Raw genomic sequence first — 23,653 nt, 5'->3', positions numbered from 1 at the left:
TCATGTGTTGATTCCGATTTACTAAAGCATGACATTGACAATTGTTTATTAGAAAGAATACTTTCTCCTCAGTTATTTTTAATTTTAATATTGACCTATTATCAAATTTAAAGGTGAGAATAGTATATAGGGCAGATACCTATCTCAAAAGGTTATTTTTATATTTTAATTTTGAAGCAAGTTTTGACCATTTTAAAAGGTGAAAAAGTGGGCACACATGGGTATACGTGTATAACGTCCTCTTAAGTTACATGCAATGTATATATTATTTTGTCAAGTCTCAATGACTGTTTTTTAATAAAAGTTATTGATACAATAACTTTTAAGTTTCAACAGATATTAACTGCAAGTGTTTTGTGTTCGCGCTCAGTAGGTACCTACACAGCCACACGTTTAGTTATAGCCGTATAAAAAACGTCTACGCATAACAAATTGGCGAGAAAAAGAACCCTGAAAGTTAAACCTTAAAAAAATGATTCTAAATATGAAATAAATTATAGATAGTGTAATAAACATTGTTTATTTGTATAGGTATATATTTATTACCTATTACAATTATGACATGACAACAAAAAATGACTACACCAGCGAATTATGCTTAACTGAATTAAAATTTTTTCTTAGAATTTCCAAAAAAAAAAATAAACATTTAATTTCACCTGAAATGTCTAACTACATGGAATCAAATATTAGGATCCAAGTACCAGAAAAATGTATTATGCTAAGGAATATCCTAACAAAAAGATAGCATTTTTAATTATTTTCTAAAAGTGCCAGCTAGTACCTCTCAGGAATCAAGATTGAATAAATAATGTTCTAAGTTGTTTAATGTGATTTGAAACAGACTAGATAGAGATTAATATGCTTAGACTAGATCTAATAGGGTTACGAAACAAAAGGGCGAAAAATGTGGAGTTTACCTATGCATGAATATTATCTGGCGCTTGCCCTGCCTGCTTGTACCTAGTTGTATCTGTTCAACAGTCAGGCTTTCAATATTGTTTTAAATAATTTTATGATTATTAATAAGGATTCCTCTATTTTAAAAATGATTTACTTATAGTTTTTCTGTTTTGTTTTATTATTTAGTGAGTTAAAGAAGATTTTAACGCATTTTACTGTGTTCATCAATGTAAATGAAATCATATTTAGTTCATCCATATTTTGGATTACAATAATATTTACAACAAGTATAGTTCTATTACTTGATATTATGGTTATAGTGTTAGTATATTAAAGTATCATATTGTAAGCCTATATTTTCAATAATGTTGTTTTTATTTATATTTTAAATAACTCTGTTTCAGAATTCAACGGACTCTAAGCAATGATACACTGATTAAGAAAAATACTGATACTAAAACATTTCAAAGCATTCCATAACTTTATTCAAATAAAACTTCTTATTTGTAATTATCTGTCTTAATAATTGTAAATTAATAATTATGTATGTAGTAAACTATAAACATTAAAATAAATTAGGTACTAATTTTTAAGGATAGATGTAAGTATTTAATTTATATGACTCAAGTCCCATATAATTCCATCCCAAATATATCTGTTAACAGTTCCTAAGTATCTAATGTTTAATACTGAATAGTGAATATGTTGTTGTAAACCCCTGAATAATATTCTATTTTATGTTCTCATATAATATAATATTAACAGTATAAGAATAGTGTGTTAGTCGACAGCTCGTCAACAGGAATCCGCTGACTAGACGATTCGGCGTCCGACAGGGTCGCCGGCCGACACACAGGGAGGAGGTCAGTCAGTCGTATTTCCACAAAGCATTATACATAACGTATGTTTAAGAAGATTATTTTATATTTCTTGTACAATTAGTTAAAGTTAAAACCAGTAATAAAACCTATATAATTAATAACCTAATTGTGCTTCAAATATATTTAACCTAACCAAATATTAGTCAGAGATGCTTATCCGCTGCCAAATATAACAAACATTTTAGATTAGCTTGGTAAGTCTAAGTATTAAACACGTTGAACTTGGCACAAGGGTACCATCAAGTCAGAATGCACCAGGAACATTCTAAAAAGACAAAACAGATATTTAATACTTACACTTCACGAGGTTTAATGATTGGAAAGCGGAAATACACAATAGAGGTCACCTATGTGTATTTTTATTTTTATTAATTTTTATTACTTGAATAACATAATAATAATAATATTTATTTATCATCAAATAAAATTTTAAAGAAAAGGAAAAACAGAAAGTTTAGATGATACCCCTCCAATAACCATAGTTTGTGTTTGGAGTAAGTATAAGTACAAGTACAAACAAAATAATAACAATAAAACATAAATACAATCAAAGTTATTAGTTTATGGACATAAAGTTTTTTTTTTTCATTTTATTATTAAATATTATAAATGGATGTCAATCTGCTGTACATTATTTGTCTTGAAAGTCGCTGTTATGAATGGCTTAAAATCTAAAATTATTGGTTAGTCCTATCAAAAAAATGTCTATGAGGTTTGAAATTTTGGCAATTCTACTATGAATACAGAGGGATAAATTTCAGATCAATTTTAAAATATAGAGCGAAAGGCAATGAATATCTAAAACATATTCTCGAAGAACATGGACAAGGGAACCGACGTTATACCAGTCCCAATGTCCTATTATTCAAAATGAGATAATAGATGCTTGCAATACTATAATAATGAGAAGAATTGCAGACAGTGTGAATAAGTCAAAATGCTTCTCTATTTTAGTAGATGAAACATCTGATATATCTACAACTGAACAGCTTTCAGTATGTGTTACTGTGTTAGATATATGAATGATCAAAATATATTACATGAAGATTTTCTGCAATTTTTTGTTATTGAAAGCCTATGTGGTGTGGATTTAGCAACATCTATATTAAATGGTACCTAACTATATTATTATTAAAAACTTGTAACTTTAGTTTAATAATAATTATTAAATATGGTTAACATTTAATTTAGGATTAGCTGCTTGTGGAATTAACTGCAGTTATCTGTACAGGCAAGGGTATGATGGAGCCATGAATATGGCAGGCAGGATCAAAGGTGTTCAGTCAGTGATAAAAGCAAAATATCCTAATGCTTTGTATGTTCATTGTGCGGCACATTCATTGAATTTAGCCGTGTCAGCAGCCAGTGACCTGCAGCCTATTCAAAACTGTTTTGGCATAATTATTGAGAAAGCTCATGTTTTTTTTTTAACACTCCAAAACGCAATAATGTTAAAAATGTTGTCTTGTTAAAAACGTAACAGTCGGACGGGTCACAGACCACAGTACGCGGTCGACAGGTAGTGAGTAGTCGGCTGTCGGCGCGGCGAGTGGCGACTTAGTGTGACAAGTGACAACTAAAACATAAAATTAGTGGGATGTGTAGGTAGTAGGTGTGAGTGAGAGCGCCACATCGGCATTTGTTGTCTCCGTCTTACAAACGTACAACATGTCAAATTTTACGTTCACAATAATACCTACATTTTACTCTGTAATTTATTACTAATAATTTCTAAAATTAGAGTAAATTTACCTATAACAAAATTCGAAGACAAGAATATTATTCAGGTCCCCATTTTTAAATTACACTTTTTGAAAATGTAAAAACGATCATAACTTACTTCAAAATTGAAAATAACAATATATCCTTGTAATATGGTATTCATAAACACAATATAAACTGTTGAATGGAATTTGTCTTATCTATACTTGGGATATTAATCATTATCATGAGATAAACAACATGGTAAGATCTTAAAATTCCAGATTTGGTTCAAGTCCGAGCAATACGCTATTTGCATACCCGTATTATAATATATTATTGTTATTTAATTATTACTGCTCTAGTACTATGCATTACGCTACGCCACATGCTTATCGAGGGATCTGACCGTCAAAAAGCTTAAATCATACATTGTTTATATTATGATCATTATCATGCCACCCATGTACACTACTACACTAGTGCAGTCAGTTGAAAATGTTAATTTCTTATCTTTGCACTTTGCAGTATTATTTGTGTCTTGTCAAAAATCGTTGAGTTCAGAGGATTAAATATTAGAGGAGACTAGATACATTCAAGTCTAATGACTAAACACACTACGCGATAATTCAAAAACCCGACAATACTGTGGAACGATTGGTAGGTAAATACAATCACCGACAATTAAAATATTAAATGACAAGGGCATGATAATAGTTATTACCTAGTAAGTATGTATTGAAACAAATGATTATAAATAATAATATTCTAAAATGATGATATCAAGTTCTTAATACAGTTAATCCCACAGCTATTTCCCTACTCGAACGTCATTGGTACGTAATTACTTAACTAATCGTTATTGTTGTTAATTACGAGAAGAGTCAATTAAAATTGTCACAGTTGTCAGATGTTAATCAAACGTTTGTATTCAATTTTTAAAAATACATTTTCTGACATGGACAATCTTATTGCTGTTTGTCAAATTACATCAACTGGCAATAAAGAAAAAAACTTTCAAGCGTGCAAAGCACTGATTACTAATGCCCAAAAATGTGGAGCTAAAGTAAGTATGGATAGTATGACGTCATGTCTTACAAATGAATAGGTAATTGTTATTAATTTGTTATTTCCAGATGGTTTTCTTGCCAGAGTCCTTTGATTACATTGAAGAAGATAAAGCTAAATCATTAGAGATGGCAGAATCTGTAGATGGATCTCTTATCAATAATTATAAAACATTAGCTAAAACGTTGAATATTTGGTTGTCTTTAGGTGGATTTCATGAAAAGGTAATAATAATTTTAATTTTTTATTAATAAACAAAACAAGTAGACATTTAGTCTTAATGCTATTAATAATATGTTAAAGTATAAGCAACACTGACAACCACATTCATTAATACAATTGTTGTATTTGTTGGTAAATATATTAGATTAAAAAAAACAGTAACAAGTGAATGCTATTGTTGTACAATTTTAAAATTTTAAGCGAATATAGACATATCTTAATGCAATGCAAATAAATGTATTATTTGTAGGATTTGTAAATTAGACATAGTTAATCAACAAAATATAAGAATTTATTCAAACACATAGTAAATAGTGAATAATAAATAGATATAACCTCATAAAATAGAGATTGTTGGGAGGCTTAACCCTCCCCCTCCCAAAAAAAAAAATATCGAAAATTACCCTACTTCTTATTTTGAAAAGAAAGACTTAAGCTCCCAATTATATTCAATCGAATCTCCCTCTTTGAGCTCTACATATTCTCTGTTGAACTATGTTTCAAGAAGTAATGAAACATAATTTCACCATCAATTATTCATATTTTAATTAATTAATTTTTCCTGTGTACCTTTATCATATTAGGAAAATAATTCTGACCCATTTTTTTGGAATATTTCTTTTTAGCTTTGTATACATTAAACCGTTTAAATCAACTTATTAGGTATAGCTTTAGAGTTGACACACAGTCATCTCAATTTATCCTTACCCCTTAGGTATCATTAACAATAATAGGTATAATAGTTTAAATCAAAAGTTTGGTCTACTGTCGTAATTATAATACTGTAAACAGATTATTGTAATACACACAAATCATGGTATTAAATTGATGTATTTAATGTATATATATATAGTCAATGATAATTATTTAAATATTCTTTTTTTGTAGAATGAAAAATAAATTATCCATGTGTTCTCTTTTAGCTACCTTGGTATAGAACCCCCAGCAATAAATAATACATTTCTTAGAAACTATTATTTCAGCATTATCTGTCACGTCCAATTGTGTCTGAATCATCCAGGAACTCCCAAGGGGAGACAATTTATGAACAACAAAAAATTATTTCCTCTATTACTTTTATAATCTGTAAACTGTAACTAGTAGCAACTAGCAACTATTTATGAATAAAACAAAATCAAAATCCTTGTGTGAGCACCTCTTCAGGTTGGATCCACTCAAACAAAAAATGTCATCAAAATTGGCCCAACCTTTTAGAAAGATTTCATAGTTATGACCTACTAAACATTTTATAGTTCCAACATATAATTTGCATTATTCTCAAGCATCAACTCTTTAAATTAAGTTATGGCTTGTACAATTTTATAATTTTCATTTTATTTTTCTCATTTATTAAACTAAATTAATTTGTACTTGTTTCAACAAAAATATTGAGTTTAAGATTCAATTATTTAAATATTAAATAAGTCTATATTCATATTTTCAACAAATGTCTCAAATATTGATTAAATATCCAAAATATGATTGTGGTTATACAAAGATTTAAGGTCTTTTAAGTGCTTTATTTATTAGTTATATTAGTTTCTATTTTCATATTTAATTTATAATGTACCTATTAAATTATTTTTAAGTTTTCAGAAACTAAATTAAAGAACACGCATTTGGTTATCAACAATAAAGGAGAAATAGCTGAAACGTATCATAAAATACATTTATATGATGTACAGATACCTTCAAAAAACATCCAAGCATTTGAATCAAATTTAATTAAATCTGGTACTGAAATCTCACCACCAGTTAAAACTCCAATTGGGAATGTTGGTTTAGCAATTGTATCCTTTTTTTTTATCTAATAATTAAGTTACAATAAATTATACATGCCCATTAAATTTAATTAAATCATATTTATAACTTATATTTCAGCTGAACAGTTTTTAAAGTGTACAATAACAATGTTGATTACAATAAAGTAATGGTTATGTACACAATTATTTTATAAAAAATATTCATTTTACACTTATACCAAAATGTTTCTCTAAAATAAATCTTAAGTTATTTTCATTTATTGATCATAAACCAACTATATATTGTTTCAATAAAATAATAATTGCTCTGTAATATAGTACCATACGAAAACCACTTTAGTCTACTTAACATTAAAAATCAATTTTTAAATACCTACATTTAAAATGATTATATTAATTGCCATTATTTATTTATGCATTTAAAAATATTTCTTTATACAAAAGTTCAGTGTTATGATATGAGATTTTCTCAGATGGCTATTGCATTAGCTGAGAATGGAGCAGAAATTTTAACATATCCATCAGCATTTTTCTTTGGGACTGGTGCTTATCATTGGGAGATATTATTGCGAGCCAGAGCCATTGAAACTCAGTGTTATGTAATTGCTGCTGCACAAACCGGCAGTCATAACTCAACTAGAAAATCTTGGGGCCACTCACTGGTTTGTTTGATTACTATTTAATTTGTAAATAGTTTTAAATTGAACATTGCGTAGGTAGTTGATCCACTAGGAACAGTAATAGCACAATGTTCTGAAGAACCTGGTTTTGTTTTGGCACCAATTGATTTATCATTAATTAAAAGTATTCGTCAGTCAATGCCTCTGGAATGTCATAGACGATATGATATTTACCCAAAAATGATTCCAAGTACCTTATGTAGGACTAAGTCTATTGAGGATTTTGATGAATTTAAATTTGGTTCATCTATAGTTAAAGGTTTACAAGTATTTTACAAAACACTTTTATGCTTAGCATTTACCAACATTAAATGTGTTTTACCAGGACGTATCCTTTTAAAATTTATTAAAACTATAATAATTGAATTATTTTTTCTGTGTAATTTTTTCATTAAGTATCAATAACTAGATGTTCTAGTGGCTCCTCTTAGAGCTGTGGAAAAATTGACCGACTTATCTACTAATGAAGTTGGAGATCTATTCCTTACAGTTCAAAAGGTTCAAAAAACTATTGAACAAGTACACAACACTGATTCATCATCTATTGTTATTCAAGATGGGCAACATGCTGGACAAACTATTAAAGTAAGTATTATTAATTTTATTTTAATATATTAGATATTGTGGTTAAATTATTAGATGTAAAAATCTCTTAATTCCTGGTTTCATGTACAAAGTTGTATAAGAAATTGATAATTTAGTTTTTCTAAAATATTCATCCTAAATACTACCTATTATTTTGTTTCCATACCAACATTTGTTACTCTAATTATTGATATGGTATCTTTTAAAATTATCTATACGCTTAGAGTTTAGATTTAATTATGATTATAATTATTATAAAATTAAAGCTCATGAATAAAAATATTTTAAAGTTAGATAAGATTTGAAACATTTATTTCTATCCTAAAAGTATTTACTGTTAAATATGTATTACATAATAATTAATGTGTCTAATTTTTAACCAAAATAAAATAAATAAAAATATTTTTACTATTAAACTGTTATTTTAATAAATATATATTGAACCATTAAAATGTGACTTTAAGTTCAAAAGTATTAATTTCATTGAAATATTTTAAATTATGACCATGATCATCAAACATTACAATATGTTTTTAATGTTTATTATTATTGTTATTATTATTAGCACGTTCATGTTCATATTATTCCAAGAAAGTCTGGAGATTTTTTGGTGAATGATGATGTATACAGAAAATTACAAAATGAAAAATACTGCGTTGATCCAAAGAGAAGCGACGATGAGATGGCACAGGAAGCTAAATTATTAAGATCATTTTTTAAGTAACTTGATTTTAAAAATTATTGTCATTAGTTGTTTAAATTAAATTATTGCCTCTTACCTTTTAATAATACAAATATATAAACGTTTAACACAATAAATTAAAAGTCGGGTTTTTTTTCTCTTGCTTTATTTTTAAACTATAAGGTAATGTTTAATATAATCAACTCTTATGTGATGAATACAACAAAAACAGCCATTACTAATTTCCTTCAAATAAAAAAAACATTTTGCATCAAAAAATAAAATTATTACCAATTTTTAGAAATATGACCAATGTCAAATAGTTTTTCTCTAAATGTTGGTTATAATATTTTATTAAATTACATTATATTTTTAGGGTAATAAATATTATACCTATGATTGAACAAAAAATACTGAAAAATAATACTATTATTTAATAATTGGTATGTAAAATATTAAAACACTGATTTTTCAGAAAAAAATTGAATTGAATGTTTTCATTTGAACTTAAATTATTATGAAACTATTCTTTTGAGGAAAAATTCTATGTTTTTAATGTATGAAGGAAATATGACCTGCCCACAAAATATAAAGTGTTAGGAAGTTAATTTTAAATGGTAACTGTGAAGAATTTATACAAAATAGTGTGTACAGAAAATAAATAATATGTTTTTGATAGAACAGGGTTGTAATATATATTTAATATAAATTGGTTTTCTTCATAATTTGAAGAAATTCTTCTTGACTGACTTCTCCATCGCCATCTTTATCTGCTTCATCAATCATTTCCTACAATAATCATATCACAATCAAAATATACCTAATTAGTTTTATATAAAAGTTTTTTATGTCATTATGTAAATTCAGGATTTTATTTTGAATGGGTCATAACTAATTTTTGTTAATTTTTTCTTAATTATATTTAATTTAATTTTTATACTGACAGTAATTCCATAGTACATCAGTTAATATACCTAGTTAAGTAATTAAAATATTTTTATTTTCACTGATACTAAGCAGTTAAGTTTCTAATGAACCAGTTATAATTTCAAAAGACTGATTGCACTCTATCTTAAGATACCCATTACCATAATTACTAGATAATAAATCACCTTGGCTACAGTACAATATTTATTAACTAAATTTTTCCTTTTTATTTATATTTTATAGGCTTTTTTTCAGTTATTAAATACTTTTCATTTTTATAAAGCCCTTGCAATTGTAACAGTGTAGACCAGAGGTTTCCAAACTTTGAGTGCAAACCCAAAGTGGGCTGTGATTATATTTTTGATGGATCCCATTAAGTTTTGAAACATTTTTATATTTTTTTCTAAAATAAAATATTTAATATAAGATTACTATTTTCCAAGTATATTGTATATATTGATACTAGAATTAAGTCTTATAATTGATCATTATCCACAACAAGAAGTGTACAAGTGAAGGCTGTCAAGACTAAAAGATAGTGTGCTGATACTGATCAATAAAAAAAAACGATAAATATGTTGTGGATTGCCAAATTTTGAACATATTTCAGAATAGGTCCAACTGTGAAAAGTTTGGGAACTTCTAGTATAAAAGGTTGTATACTTGGGTTTTTTTACTTCTGCATAATGGTAGGCAGTTTCACTTTGGATAGCAGCTCCTACCTATGAAAGACTGCCCGTGGGTTATAAACCAAAGAGTTTATTCCACTCAATCACTACAATCCCTTAAACTAAACAACTTAAGTGTGTAAATTAGAACTAGTTTATAATACATGTATGTTAAAAACAATTTATATTAACCTGAAGTTCTTCGTCAGCAATATTCTCGCCTAATTCTTGGGCAATACGTTTTAAATTGGAAAATGTTATTTTTCCTGTACAATTATCATCAAACAGTTTAAAAGCTTTGATAATTTCTTCTCTAGAATCTTTATCTGCCATTTTTATGGACATCAAAGTGACAAAATCATCATATGTTATAACACCTAAATAATGTTTTAAATATTAATTATTGTTATACTGCTTTAAAAACTAGGTACGTATAATCTAAATGTATACATTAAAAATATGACTTACCAGTGTGTTGTTTATTTATGTTAAGTAACATACGTTTGATTTCTTCTTTTTTTGGTTCAAATCCCAAGGCCCTCATGGCTACCTAAAATGTTAATAAAGTTTATTATATACATATAGAGAATTTCCAACCCACATTTCTACCATACTACTTCACTTCACTAATGTATAGTAACCATAGTTAACTTTAAAACAGAAACAATGGACTTAAGGTAAATAAATTTAATCTATTGATGTATCCAAATACCTTCAACTCTTTGGTTTCGATTGACCCAGATCCATCTACATTAAACAATTCAAAAGCTTCTTTTATATCAGCCATCTGTTTTTCACTGAACTCAAATTTGTTGCCTCCAGACTTTTTCCGGTTTGTGGCTGGCATATTTATACTGACTTAGGTGCTACCAATAATAACAACAACAATCTAAAGAAAAATATGAATCATGTTTAAAGGTGTTATAGAGAGCCATACATTCAATGTCTCAACCGTCCTGCTGCTAAATATTCAGATTATATTTTTTTAAATCGCTCAAAAATAAAAGTACCTACAACAACCAACATTATCAAAACCCATGTACCTAGTAGTATGTGCAATACTTATGTATTATTAGTAGTAAATTGGTTTCTATATTTTAAACACAGAAAATTCAGTGGGATTCTCTAAAGAATTCATGAGATCAGAGTAGAGACTTAACCATTTGATAAGCATAAACGCGGCGAGAGAATGGGTACAAGGACCGATAGGGTTAGTATAGAGTGAGGGGTGAGCTTTGGATCACAACGTCACAAATTACAACTCATTAAATCTCCATTCCTTATGCTTATTCTTTATTGCTTTTGACACCTCATGAATTACTCCAATAAGAAAAGCAACATTTTCCGTCTCTGAAATGAGTGGACAGCAATTGTGAACAATATAAGTGTGAGTGACATGACATGTAAGACAGAGACATTGAACTAGTTAGTAACATAATATCGTCCTCTTTAAACACACGAAGGCGGTCGTGCACACCAACCTAAAGCCGAAGCAGCAGTCGTCGAATCGATGACAAACACCAACTGATTGGCACAGAATCGAGTATATAGTGTATCACGGCCAAAAAGCAAGAGATGTTATGTGCTGCTCGAGGTTTTTTCCAGTTACCGATGAAAACGATCACTGGTTTACCTACTAGATTGATGACGAGTGATTGGGACGGAACAGCGCGGCTAGTGGCGCGGTTATGAATATCATACGACTAATCGAGAGGCGATTTTTTTTTAGTTGTGTAAACAAATTGTTTTCGTACGTGACTAACCGTATCTAGGCAACCCGGCATCGATTGTGAGGAAAAATAAATAAAAACGAAAACGACAAAATGAGAGACGCAAAGAACGCCCCCAATCCCTAACAAATAACAGTCATTTCGTTCGGTGATCGATTTTATACATACGGGTGGTTGTGGCCCACCACTGGTGGGAGTCGGGAGGGTAGAGGACAAGCGATATTGAGGAAACTTTTAGTTTTCTTTCTTCGTTACTCATACCTTCACAGGTTCACGTCATTACAATATTCACTCAAGACTTGGATAAATATTGAATACCATGATATAGGTGTATAGCCAATAATTAATCATGAATCATGATAAATATAAATTACAATAACATTGCTTGATGATTTCCTGCTTACATGTGTTATCATTGTGGATCACCACACAATGCTTACACAATAATAATAATAACAATATGTAATAATAATGATAACGTTATCTGTGTAAGGCGGCACATTGATAACTGCGGCGCACTCGTTTAGCGCGGATCTCTCACTACACTGGTACTGAGGACGAGATCTTTACGCGATGAAAATTGCATGTTACTATTGATCAGCATTGCATCTACTGCCACTGTGACGTAGTTTCATAGTGTTCACTAGAGTTAAATTCGTTGACTTTTGTTTTCCGCCTATAGTCTTCACATCGGCACGTCCATCGGTGTCGTGTGTAATCGGCCGCGGAGTCTGAGCACAGCCGCAATCATGAATAAACAGTTGGATCAGCTCACTGACGTCTTCATATCGGACGAGGTATTGTTGATGTGCCATAACTTGGCGCTGCTCACGGAAAAAGAAGAGGTTGCCGCTCTGCTCATTGGCCAGGTAAGCTTGCTGATGCCAGTTTTTGCCATTGCTTCCCACAAACGTGTCCATTACATCATAGTCATTGTTGGTTTTTTTTTAGAAAATAATACATGAAAATGGGACCACTGTGTCTGTGTCGGCGCTATCGATACCGCCCCGTGGAGAGATCAAAAAGGATCGCGTTGAAATCATGTCTGAAGACTTGGTAAATGCTATGGAAGATGCCAAACACTTCTCCCGCGTCAAAGGTGCTAACTTGAACGTTATTGGCTGGTATCATTCACATCCTCACATCACTGTGTGGCCATCTAATGTCGGTGAGTATTTAATAATTTTAATTTGTGTTTATTATTAGTATATACCTAATTGGAAAACATTTTAAATCACTTCATCAATACTGGTTCATACTGTGTTAATTAATATGATTTCATATTATGCTTTCATTTATGTATTAAATTAGTTGGGGTGTCAAAAAAGTAGTTGGTAGTTGATTTTTACTGTATGTCATGCTAACAACATTAAAATATGATCAAAGTACAATTTAATATCCATTACTTGGATTGTTTCCGTTTTTATGCCTAGCTAATTTTTGTACGGCCCAGTCATAGTGCCATAGCCGTTGGTTTTATCCAGTGATACATAATAATTAATAAAATATACTTTGTTATACAGAGTGTTACAGGAAGACTTGACAAATTCAATAACTTGTTTTAATGAATATTTAAAAAAAAATGTTATAGGCATACAATTTAGTGATGCTTGTGCTACATACACCCATAATATAACATTTTTATTTTTTAATACTGAAACTAAAAAATTCAATACAAAAAATTTATCAACCTGATTTTAGAAGACTTGATTGTAAACAATTTGTCAGTTGTCAGGTTTATTTTTTCTAATTTTTAAAATGTCAACATTTTCTAAAGTAGCTCATTTATTTGAAAAGTAACAACTTCTTTAAAAAATTGTAAATTTTAAAATAGAAACCATTTTAAATAAATATATATTTTTTTAATCTAAAATGTTTTTGCATGGCTGGATCAACAAAATTGAACAAACATATTGAGATTTTAAAAAAAGTAAAAAAATAAGCTACATGACATAAATAACTATTTTTACAATTACATTTACGTACAAACTTAATTAACAAAATTGGCTGTTTTAAATTTTTCAAACAAAAAATGTTATATTTTCAGTGTAAAGAAAAAAATGTTATATTATACTTGTAATGCAACAGTCAATTAATTATGTATAAACAAACATTTTAATATAATGATTAAACAAAATTATATTTGTCTGGTCTTCCTGTTACATTATATACATTGTTAAAGCATATTATAAGTATATAACACTTATTTCAAAATGTATTAGGTTATATTATTGTATATTTGAAACTTTAGAGCTATAAGTCCAAGCCTAGTGACAATAACTACCAAACCTAATTGAAGATAAAATAACCATTATTTTCTTAATAATCTTAGAAAGAATAAAATATGTGTTTTTTGTACAGTAATTATTAAATATTTTTTTAGTGTTTCTAAATTGTTTACTTTTAATTGTCATCATTTTTTTTAGTATAACATTTATTTAATTTACTATTTAATTCTCCAAATTTATCCCTCGATTTATCCTAAAGGAGTTATTCAGAGTTAAAATTATTTATTTATTGTTTAAATATTTTAAGTTTACTTGTCTAGATTTAAAGTCATCCAATGTTGTTAGTTTCTTTTGTGATTAAAAAATTGCAGAGTAAGTCAAAAGTAAGTTTTCTAAATAATCTCCATTTTATAATTATATTGAAGAAATATACTTGACAAATTATTAGAGCACACTCAATTACAATTTGTTTTCTCTCTAACATGTCATGTACAACATTGCAAATTTGCTTTCAGCAGAATCAGTCTTGTGTGATTAGCATTAACATAAGATGATTTAATTAGTTATGAATATTACCTATTTTTGTACTTAAGATATTTTACGATAGTTCAATATTTTTGTCATGTATGAGTATTTTTAAATAATTGTAATATTTTACTTATTCACAACTTGCATACAAATTGAATTGTTGTACTAAATTCAATACTTATATTCATTTAAAACAATAGAATTTATTATTAGGCTATGTAAAAGAACTTACAATTTCTAAAAGAGCATAATAAATTCTGTACTTATTAAATTGATTACTTAATAAATTTTGATGTTTTATGAAATTCACTAAATGTATGATAATAAATGGTGATTTGTGTTCTAATACACTACCATTTATGTTCATAACATATTATGATTACACTTATAACAATGATATATTATTTATTTTGAAAACTAACATCTAATTTTGATTTTTATAATTTTTTCAGATTTGCAAACTCAATTGAACTTACAAAACATGGATTCATGTTTTATTGGTATAATTTGTTCCTCGTATAATACAGACACTACAACAATGGTAAAAATAAATAAATAACAGAAGTTTTTTTTTTTTATTTTATAGCTTCGAAAACTGAGGCCATTAGCTGTAGGTTGTGGTACTGTAGGGTTTTGGAACTGTAGGGTTTTTGGAACTTTAGGGTTACGGAACACGTGTGTGTTTGTTTGGCAGAATTTCTAGTGGGCACCCGCAGGTTTCTGCCATGCCCGGAGAGAAGTGCAGCCCGTGACCGAGGTTTGAACCGGCTACGGTGCGCGCTGCAACTGACGTGTTATCCACTCGCGCACTCTCCGTCCCTTTTCTTTAAAATAACAGTAGTATTTACTGGTTTGAATGACATTTTTTATTGATTAATCTTGCCCAAATGAGCACAAAACAAATATTACAATTGTGTGAGGAATTAAAAAGTGATTTACAGTGCTCGAAAATCAAAAACTTGCATAAACCAAGCAACCATATTAACACTGTGTCAATCAGTCAATTTTTTTAGTCAATTAAATTTATTAGATCTGAAGTTTAAAAAATATATGTATAGAATAAATGTATTTTTATTCACATTTTTTTACCCAATATTGATGTATAAAATATAATAATAAAATCAGATGAATAATTGTTTAAATATTTTTAAAATGTAGAAATAAGTCATAGTAATTTTCACAATACCTTTTATTGGTTGTTTTTTGTTTATAATGTTAGCTACTTGAATTAGCCAAATCTCTAACTTAAGCTAATTACATATAAACAAATGTTTCAGTATGAATTTCTGCGTGTGTTGAACAACAACACAATGCAATAAAATTATTTTATTTTTATCATCATGCCTGTTAATGATTTTGATTCACTTTTATGTTCTTAACAATTTCGCCAACTAAGTGTTTCATTATAATTTATAATTAACCTGAAAAGAATAAATTATTATTTATTCATACAATTATTTTTTGTCAAAGTTGATGCAGCCACAACACATAAATTCAATTATAATATGTCTCTATTTATGCAAATACAATTTTTGGAATATTTTTACGATATATTTACTTAGTTAATACACATTTAATTAAGTAAAAAGTGATGACTAATTAGTAAATATAGTAGTATTAGTTTTTTCTTTTTTATGCTAGGTATGAGGTTTCATCAGTTTTAAAAGATCTTAAAATACCTTTTTATTTTAAATATTGCAAGATTGTAATATTGTATTGTAAATTTTTGTTGCAGATGAAAGAAATGAAAACAGTATGTTTTCAAGCAAAACAAATAAATGGTATGGTCCACAGAATAGATGTTAAATTTCAAGTTGCACCTACAACCTGTACTAGCAAATTGTCATTTGGAGTAATTATTTTTTTTATAATTTTAATCAAATAGTTCTCTGCATTGATGATATAATAACTATATAAATCCAAGTTCTGTTACTTGATATAAACATGATTTATTTCTCCGCCAATTTATGTTGTTGGGGATAATATTTGGATCATTCTTTCTCTCATCTTTAAATATGTTGTATTAGACAACATTTTATTAATTATTCCTATTTTTGTATAGCCTTATATTTATTAGTTTTAATTGTTTAAATTGCAGATCTACAAATTTGATTACAATAAACTAATAAATTAATATATAATATTTTACATTGAAATTATATAAATGAGTAAAAAATAATGTGGGCAATTTCTAAGAAAAAAATTCTAAATTCTTCTTGCGAGTTATTTTCATATTAATATAATATAACCTATTTATTTAGTGTTTTAATGTTATATTTGTACATAAATAACTGTGTTGAACAATTGGTATTAAATTAAAAGTAATTGACCGGTTTGAACAATAGTAATTTTTTTTAGTTCAAAAAATTAATAGTATATTTCAAATTTCTTAAATCAGAACTACCCACAATTTAAATTTTTGCTTGAGAAATATTTAATACTAGAAACTAATCAAGATTTTGGTTGTATATAAATATTTAAAAATTTAATGTCCAATTTAATATCTTATGAAATCATAATTCTTGGCATCATAGGCAAATATTTTTTTTGTGTATAAATTGGATGAAAAACGTATTTATAAATATATTTAATTCATGTCTGTACCATCAGGTAATTGTAAAGCACATAGAAACATTGTATGACGAACTCATAAAAAATTATAATGAAGCAAATGAAGGTGATATAAGTCCAATGGCTCAGCTTCATAATGATTCAGGTAAATGGTACCACGATAAGAATATTTAAGAAAGTTATTATTTCTAAATTATCATTATTGTGTTGTTATGAAATTGACTACCACATATTCTATTTACCACTACACTATCACAATTTCATAAACCACTAAAAATAAACATGTTGAATATTATTTTAAATTTTTTTCGTTATAATTAATTATATTTCACTTAAAGACATGAAGCTTTATTTTTGTTTTAAGCTCTAACTATATTACAATTTCTATACATTTATTTAATAATTCATATTCTAAAGTACATTTACTTCCATTAATTTTGTAGTGAAACTACATAATTTGTATAAATAAGCGTCCTTAAGAGAACGCCACACCCGCATGTGCTGTCTCCGTCTTACAAATGTGCAACATAGCAAAAACTGTTTAGCGCGGGACAACTTTTATCGCACCATATTTGTTGTAGAATTACCAAATTTTCACAACACGTAAAGAAGAACTTTATCTGTGCAACAGCTTGCCTTTTTTTTAAATTACACTTTCCAATCATTTTTTATAAGCAAATGAAAAAAACAAAAAAACAAAATGTTTAGAAGCAAATAACTTTTATTGTATTTATGTTATCTAAAATATAGGCACGCTGTTGCACAGATAATTTTCTACTCGATATGTTCAGAAATTTTGGAGCCACTACTACAAACACAGAAAGATAAAAGTTGTCCCATGCAAAACAGTTTTTGCTATGTTGTTCCTTTGTAAGTCGGAGACCACACATACGGGTATGGCGTCCTCTCAGTGGCGTATATAGGGGGGAGGCCCCCTAGGCCAGAGCCCATAGTGAAATTGCAGGCTCAATTAAAGCATTGCATGTATATTTACACTGTTAACAGTTTTTCACCATGATTAAGTTAGCCGGTTGATTAAAATCATTTTTGAGTAATCTACAAGGAAATGTTAGATATATTGACGGGACTTGCTTTAATGACTTATTGACTTTGATGTTAAATTCATAGTAAGATAACATTAAAATATACAAACGACACTGTCAATATTTTTAAAAAAAGAAACAAAAAATTAATTTTACATAATAATTATAAAATTGAATTGCGCAATTTTTATTTGAACTGTATAATATGTCATAATTCTTAATTATATAACAGCTGCTCCCTTAAAAATGTATAATTATGGCTATGCTGCTTGACTAGTGATAATTGATAAATCGGCCCATAGTGAAAATAATTCGTATATACGCCACTGCGTCCTCTTAATAGATAGTTATTTTCTTATCATAATTACATAATAAATAAATGGATGTTATTAATAATAATTTGGTTTCCAGTTTACACATTGTCTGGAATACATATGCTAGAAACAGTGGCTAAACCTATGCTGCAGATGTTAGAAACGCAGCGTGAAAGTTCGACTAAAAGAATTCAAAGTCTTCAAACAAAACTTGATCAGCTATCATTGGGTATTAATGACGAGCATTATTGTGACGGTACAAGTAAAACTTACAATGATCAAGAAAATAGTGATGATTCCGACAACAACTTGAGCCCATCGGTACCAAAAATTAATCAACATAAAGAAACAAAGAAAGGGAAAAACTCCAGTATGGTATCCTCTCCAGTGTAAATTCATAATAATAAGCAGCTTCAGAAGAATCCTACTTAATGAATTAATGAATTTAATTACTATTTTATTTTATAATTACCTGTAATTTTGTTTAAAAATATAATATGTATTGTACATAAAGTAGGTATTGTTTGAATGTTTTTTTATTACCAATAATCTTAATATTAAACCTTTTATTGGTGAGTTTTAGACATATATATATATTAATTTGAAAGTGAGCTGATAATATATCCCATGGGTGGTAAAAAATGTTGATTTCGTAAAAAAGATATTTCATAAACATAATATATTATTAGGGATAAATTATTTATTCTTGGAACATTTTTAAATGCAAAAAAGTTCTAAGAATGCTATAAATTATCATTTTTTTTCAAATGTATAAATTGATACAAGCCAGGTTGTGAATTAAAATTACTTTTAACTATGCTCTATACATCAGTATAAAAACAAATTCATTAAACCTCTGAAGTTACAATATAACTTTTTAAGAATAGTATAGTAGGATACATATGTGCCTCGTCAATAAGTATGTAATGGTGTGTGTAATGGTGTATTATTATAATATTACGTATAGTATTATATACAATACATATATCATAGATGCGCGTGTCATCTTTTATGCATTCTGTAATATCACGGAGTAAAGCTATATATATATATATGTATAACTATTTTGTATAGTAAACAAAATTTATAATAATCGTTTGGCCTGCTTGACATTCGTCAGCCGAACGAAGTTAGTCTCGTCTTTCCACTTGCTCCGTGTATTGTTGCTTCCAGGTCATCGGTAAAGTAAAATATTTTATATTACATTTTATTTTACATTTTAAAATATACGTTAAATCATACTTGGTATAACTACTTGTCTTGTCAAACATCCAAATCCTCTCACATTCCCCCGTTTGGTACATATCTATCACTACGGATACACAATTACACACCGTATACCAGTAGTGATACACAATAATTTAATTGTTACCACGTAACAAGAGTAGATCACTGTAATAAATACAAAAATAATATTCACTGATAAATCATTGCATACAAAGAATTATACTGAGAGAAGACGGTCTATATATTACTTAGTATATTAACATATATTTACATTGTTAATTGTATAATTTATTTTGCTATACATAATATAATCATAAATCAGCAATAGCTTAAAAAAAATACGTACATTTAAAAAATGTAAAAATGTATGTAAACATTTCCAGAAATATTTTTGAACTTATGACAACAAAATAACTAAAATTGTTTATCTAAAAGTTTGAAAAAAATCTGCATTTTTCTTTTATGCCATTACTCATCAAAGTATCAAATTTAGATAAACCTATGGATTTCAGTCACATTGACCATCTTAATTATTCGTTGATATTATTTGTTCAATCTTTATATACAGTGTATTATATTAACACTATTTCATTACTTATTATTTAGGGCTTGGAAGTTGATAACCTTTAACATCAAAAAATGACCAAAAAATTATATATTTGTTTCAAATTTATAATAATACATTTTTTAAAATATTTTTATCTATTTCACTATAAAATTCTATATACATTTATCAAACCTTACAAATTACTCAAAAATCATTGCATTGTATAATTAGAGCGTTTTTGATGTTATCAAAAGTAAACTTACGACAATTATCTGTTAATAAGTATTTATATTTTGAAAAACTTTTCTCCGCGTCCACTGAAGTGATTGGGGCAAATCTGAAATGTGCCAAATCATCAGCACTGAAATTATCCAGAAAACACTCACTTGAAGAAATATCGTCTTCGAATTCCAACACAAATGCACGCAGACAAGCAATAACCGACGTTTTAATTTTTGGCATTCCGAAAATATTAAGAAAATTTAATAAAATGTTGGTACAATATTATTTATTTTAACACAAAAACAATGGGACGACTAATCGCCGAGATATAATCGGATAGGTATTAATTTTAGTCCGTGGTAATTTCCAAGTTGTAAGTTATCGGCACAAACAACAAACTATAAGAAGTGAACTAGTGTGAAATCAGTGAAAATGACTAAAAAAGTGGGAAAATATCTTAAAAATGTCAAAAAGTGACTTAAAAATTAATCAACAATAAAAAAATGCATACAAAAGTTGTTTAGATGCTAATGAAACACATTTGTGGCCAGGAGAGCATAATTATGATGCTCTAGATGATATCATCTAAAAATATCCAAAAAAAATACAAAATGCATTAACTTCCGAGCCCTACATTAATATCTAATCTTATGGCTCTTACAAATAGGTTCTTCTATTTACTTTCCTTGACAAAATATTTTTACTTTCTCAGTAATAATAATAATTTATTTTGTCATTTTTATATGAGACCCTTACACAAATTTGTTACCAAAGAAATAATAAACTTATTTTAAAATTTGAGAAAAAGGTCCAAGAGCCCAAACCAACCGAGGCTCCGGTTAGTGTTTGCTTATTTGAGGTCAGGGTCTGTCCAACTCTGGCTATAAACTTATCCACCAAATGTCCAACCAACAGACTTAAATAATTTCTAACTTTAATATTTTTTACTATAAATAGTTAAGAGAATGCAGGAAATATAGTTTATCCTTGACAAAATATTTAATGCCATGTTTAACACATTTTATAAGGTATTAAATTTAGAACACCAACAATTAATACATACTGTCAGGTAGTTTAATTTGGTAATAAAATGATTTACAACACTGAATTTAACATTAATATTATATACATGCACATATATATATATGTGTAAATATATATTAATTTATACATTTAAGTATATAATATAATATAAATTTAAAATAAACACGATGCTTAATTGTATAACTTGTAATTAAATAAATCATACATGAAGATATTTTACTTAATTTTGAACACAATATTATAGAGAAGAGTTCAGTATAATTATGTTTAAAGATATAATTAATTAATTAACAATATATCCGAAATGTCCCAGACTCAGGAATTCCCAGTCACCCAGCTCTAATATCTCCACTTAAGACTAACGCCATTAACTACAGTACATTATATTTTGTGTACAAACTAGTTGAACTAATTTACACCTATTTGTAGTATAAAAATTAAATACTATGCAATTAATTAACTCATGAAATTACAGTAAACTAATTAAATAGGAAACAATTGAAATACACTATCGGATAATACTACGTTCTACTTAACTAGAATAATGTAACATTAGATGGGTCCTAATAAAAATACCAGAACGGTATTCACTAGGTTGGTATTCCAGTATATCCAAGACATTTGGCGTACATAGTGCATTATTATTATAAATAATTTATTGTAAAGAGTTCTTAATTCATAAACATAATACAGTAATAAAATAATATGATGAAATGTTTAATAGTATTTTTTAAATAAATAAACAAAATTGCACGTGAACTTTCTTATCTCAATTTAAATAATATTTCATTATTTTTGTAAATATATTATGAAGATAACATTCATTTTTTACGGAAAAGTAATAAACAATTTGTATTTTATTAATATTCAACATTCTTCATTAACTAATATAATTATTATCAAGCAATTACCAATTAAACTTTGATCATTTTTTAACTTACAAATCATATTATATTTAAAATAAACAATGCATTGTATCTTTAAATTAAAAATAAGTAATATTTATTCAAATTGAGATTTTATAAAAGAAAAATTATAAAATACTTGTACATTGTACATATGTATTCTAAAAATACCATTAACTTTCCTGATAACTATTAATAATATATACCACAGATGAACAAATAACTATGAAATGTATAATAGAAATAATAATAATAATAATAATAATAATAATAAATAATAATTATATTAATTAAACAACGTACAAATTAATAGTACAATTTTACAACACTGTTTTCTTACAAACTATATTGAAACATTAAAACTTAGGGGAATGTATTTGGGACGAGAAACAAATTAATTTCAATATAAATACAAATTGAATAACATTTTGATTAAAAAAAAAAGTTATACAATAATAATTAATATATTATTATTATTAAAAAATTGCCATTTTTAGATACAATTTTCATATTTATAAAAATAATAGCTAAATATGAAATGATCATATTTATCGTTAAATAATAATCAATTCGTAAAAAATAATTTATAGTAGATGAAGTTCTTGTAAAAATGTTATGGTTTGTTTTAAACTTTTAATTGATTAATTAAATTTGGCTATCCATTTTTTTTTGTTTTTTTTTTTTTATACAATATATTTTTAACATGTAAATCTTCCAATATTTCAAAAATTATTTTCATACTGCTAAATTAATTTTTTAACAAATAATAAGAAAACGTCTAACCAAGTATTTACATAGTTTTCGGTATAAGTTAAACTGTTATTTGGGCTTTTTTTAAATTATTATTTATCAGGATCAGTATACTCATGTATAGTACTTATATTATTATATAAAATGTTCGCCATTTAGTATTATGTACAGAAAGGACCTACATTTTTTTCAATCGATTTCCTTATTTAACTTAGAAATATTAAGTATACACAGAGAGTAAAAATATTCAACTTAGTAGTTTTCCTCAAATGATCAAGAATACAAATTTCAAAAATTGTATGCCACAAGCTATGAAATAAATAGCAGTTCCACTTATAAGCCAATAAATTATGTTTGGTTTACATTAATATGTTGTATATAATAGTTTATAGTTTGTAACTAAATTTGATAAATAGTAGTTGAAATACTTTATGATTTAACATTTATATAATAAATACAAGACT

General features: G+C 27.3%; 4 protein-coding genes across 18 annotated transcripts in view; 3 read left to right on the top strand and 1 right to left on the bottom strand.

Moving 5' to 3' along the window:
• The window catches only part of LOC111036938 (probable phospholipid-transporting ATPase IA), a 30,650-nt gene extending 28,760 nt beyond the window's left edge, over positions 1-1,890 (top strand). For all 3 annotated transcript variants that reach the window (XM_022319239.1, XM_022319238.1, XM_022319237.1), the window contains 2 exons: positions 1,090-1,224; positions 1,308-1,890. In XM_022319239.1, coding sequence (XP_022174931.1) covers positions 1,090-1,224; positions 1,308-1,383 — 211 coding nt within the window. In that variant the 3' untranslated portion in view covers positions 1,384-1,890. The remainder of the gene's footprint in view (positions 1-1,089; positions 1,225-1,307) is intronic.
• Positions 1,891-3,616: 1,726 nt separating this feature from the next.
• On the top strand, positions 3,617-8,569 carry LOC111036939 (nitrilase homolog 1). 10 transcript variants are annotated; one of them, XM_022319242.1, is made up of 9 exons: positions 3,617-3,749; positions 4,014-4,212; positions 4,297-4,551; positions 4,622-4,777; positions 6,365-6,565; positions 6,988-7,200; positions 7,255-7,546; positions 7,628-7,803; positions 8,369-8,569. In XM_022319242.1, the coding sequence occupies exons 3-9, from the start codon at positions 4,396-4,398 to the stop codon at positions 8,525-8,527; spliced, it is 1,353 nt and encodes a 450-aa protein (XP_022174934.1). In that variant the 5' UTR covers positions 3,617-3,749; positions 4,014-4,212; positions 4,297-4,395; the 3' UTR covers positions 8,528-8,569. The 10 variants fall into 10 exon arrangements, with proteins under 10 accessions (XP_022174934.1, XP_022174933.1, XP_022174942.1 ...); XM_022319241.1 differs by lacking the exon at positions 3,617-3,749 and adding an exon at positions 3,756-3,951; XM_022319250.1 differs by lacking the exon at positions 3,617-3,749 and having other exon boundaries at positions 3,756-4,145.
• A 65-nt stretch (positions 8,570-8,634) lies between these two features.
• Positions 8,635-12,211, bottom strand: LOC111036941 (caltractin-like). 4 transcript variants are annotated; one of them, XM_022319253.1, is made up of 5 exons: positions 12,072-12,211; positions 10,793-10,969; positions 10,549-10,630; positions 10,273-10,457; positions 8,635-9,274 (listed from the first exon to the last, which is right to left on the bottom strand). In XM_022319253.1, exons 2-5 carry the CDS (start codon positions 10,925-10,927, stop codon positions 9,185-9,187), a joined length of 492 nt encoding a protein of 163 aa, XP_022174945.1. In that variant the 5' UTR covers positions 10,928-10,969; positions 12,072-12,211; the 3' UTR covers positions 8,635-9,184. The 4 variants fall into 4 exon arrangements, with proteins under 4 accessions (XP_022174945.1, XP_022174947.1, XP_022174948.1 ...); XM_022319255.1 differs by having other exon boundaries at positions 11,979-12,188; XM_022319256.1 differs by lacking the exon at positions 12,072-12,211 and adding an exon at positions 11,844-11,971.
• Positions 12,212-12,331: 120 nt separating this feature from the next.
• LOC111036940 (lys-63-specific deubiquitinase BRCC36-like) lies at positions 12,332-19,010 on the top strand. The gene is made up of 6 exons (XM_022319251.1): positions 12,332-12,679; positions 12,762-12,978; positions 15,019-15,107; positions 16,302-16,418; positions 17,177-17,282; positions 18,592-19,010. The coding sequence occupies exons 1-6, from the start codon at positions 12,560-12,562 to the stop codon at positions 18,885-18,887; spliced, it is 945 nt and encodes a 314-aa protein (XP_022174943.1). The 5' UTR covers positions 12,332-12,559; the 3' UTR covers positions 18,888-19,010.
• The last annotated feature ends 4,643 nt before the right edge of the window (positions 19,011-23,653 follow it).

Source organism: Myzus persicae, unplaced genomic scaffold (genome assembly GCF_001856785.1).
Source record: "Myzus persicae strain clone G006 unplaced genomic scaffold, MPER_G0061.0, whole genome shotgun sequence".
Taxonomy (NCBI): Eukaryota; Metazoa; Arthropoda; class Insecta; order Hemiptera; family Aphididae; genus Myzus; species Myzus persicae.
Note: the sequence above shows the minus strand (reverse complement) of the source record. Positions and strands in the feature narration are given on the sequence as shown.

What these genes read in the sequence shown, in the direction of transcription:
- LOC111036939 (XM_022319242.1), top strand. Translation starts at nt 4,396, where the DNA reads ATGTTAATCAAACGTTTGTATTCAATTTTTAAAAATACATTTTCTGAC. An exon ending in AATCTTGGGGCCACTCACTG is followed by an intron (nt 7,201 to 7,254) that starts GTTTGTTTGATT and finishes AACATTGCGTAG; the next exon opens with GTAGTTGATCCACTAGGAAC. An exon ending in TAAATGTGTTTTACCAGGAC is followed by an intron (nt 7,547 to 7,627) that starts GTATCCTTTTAA and finishes ATCAATAACTAG; the next exon opens with ATGTTCTAGTGGCTCCTCTT.
- LOC111036941 (XM_022319253.1), bottom strand. Translation starts at nt 10,927, where the DNA reads ATGCCAGCCACAAACCGGAAAAAGTCTGGAGGCAACAAATTTGAGTTC. An exon ending in TCGAAACCAAAGAGTTGAAG is followed by an intron (nt 10,631 to 10,792) that starts GTATTTGGATAC and finishes TTAACATTTTAG; the next exon opens with GTAGCCATGAGGGCCTTGGG. An exon ending in TTGCTGACGAAGAACTTCAG is followed by an intron (nt 9,275 to 10,272) that starts GTTAATATAAAT and finishes TGATTATTGTAG; the next exon opens with GAAATGATTGATGAAGCAGA.
- LOC111036940 (XM_022319251.1), top strand. Translation starts at nt 12,560, where the DNA reads ATGAATAAACAGTTGGATCAGCTCACTGACGTCTTCATATCGGACGAG. An exon ending in TGTGTGGCCATCTAATGTCG is followed by an intron (nt 12,979 to 15,018) that starts GTGAGTATTTAA and finishes TAATTTTTTCAG; the next exon opens with ATTTGCAAACTCAATTGAAC. An exon ending in ATACAGACACTACAACAATG is followed by an intron (nt 15,108 to 16,301) that starts GTAAAAATAAAT and finishes TTTTTGTTGCAG; the next exon opens with ATGAAAGAAATGAAAACAGT.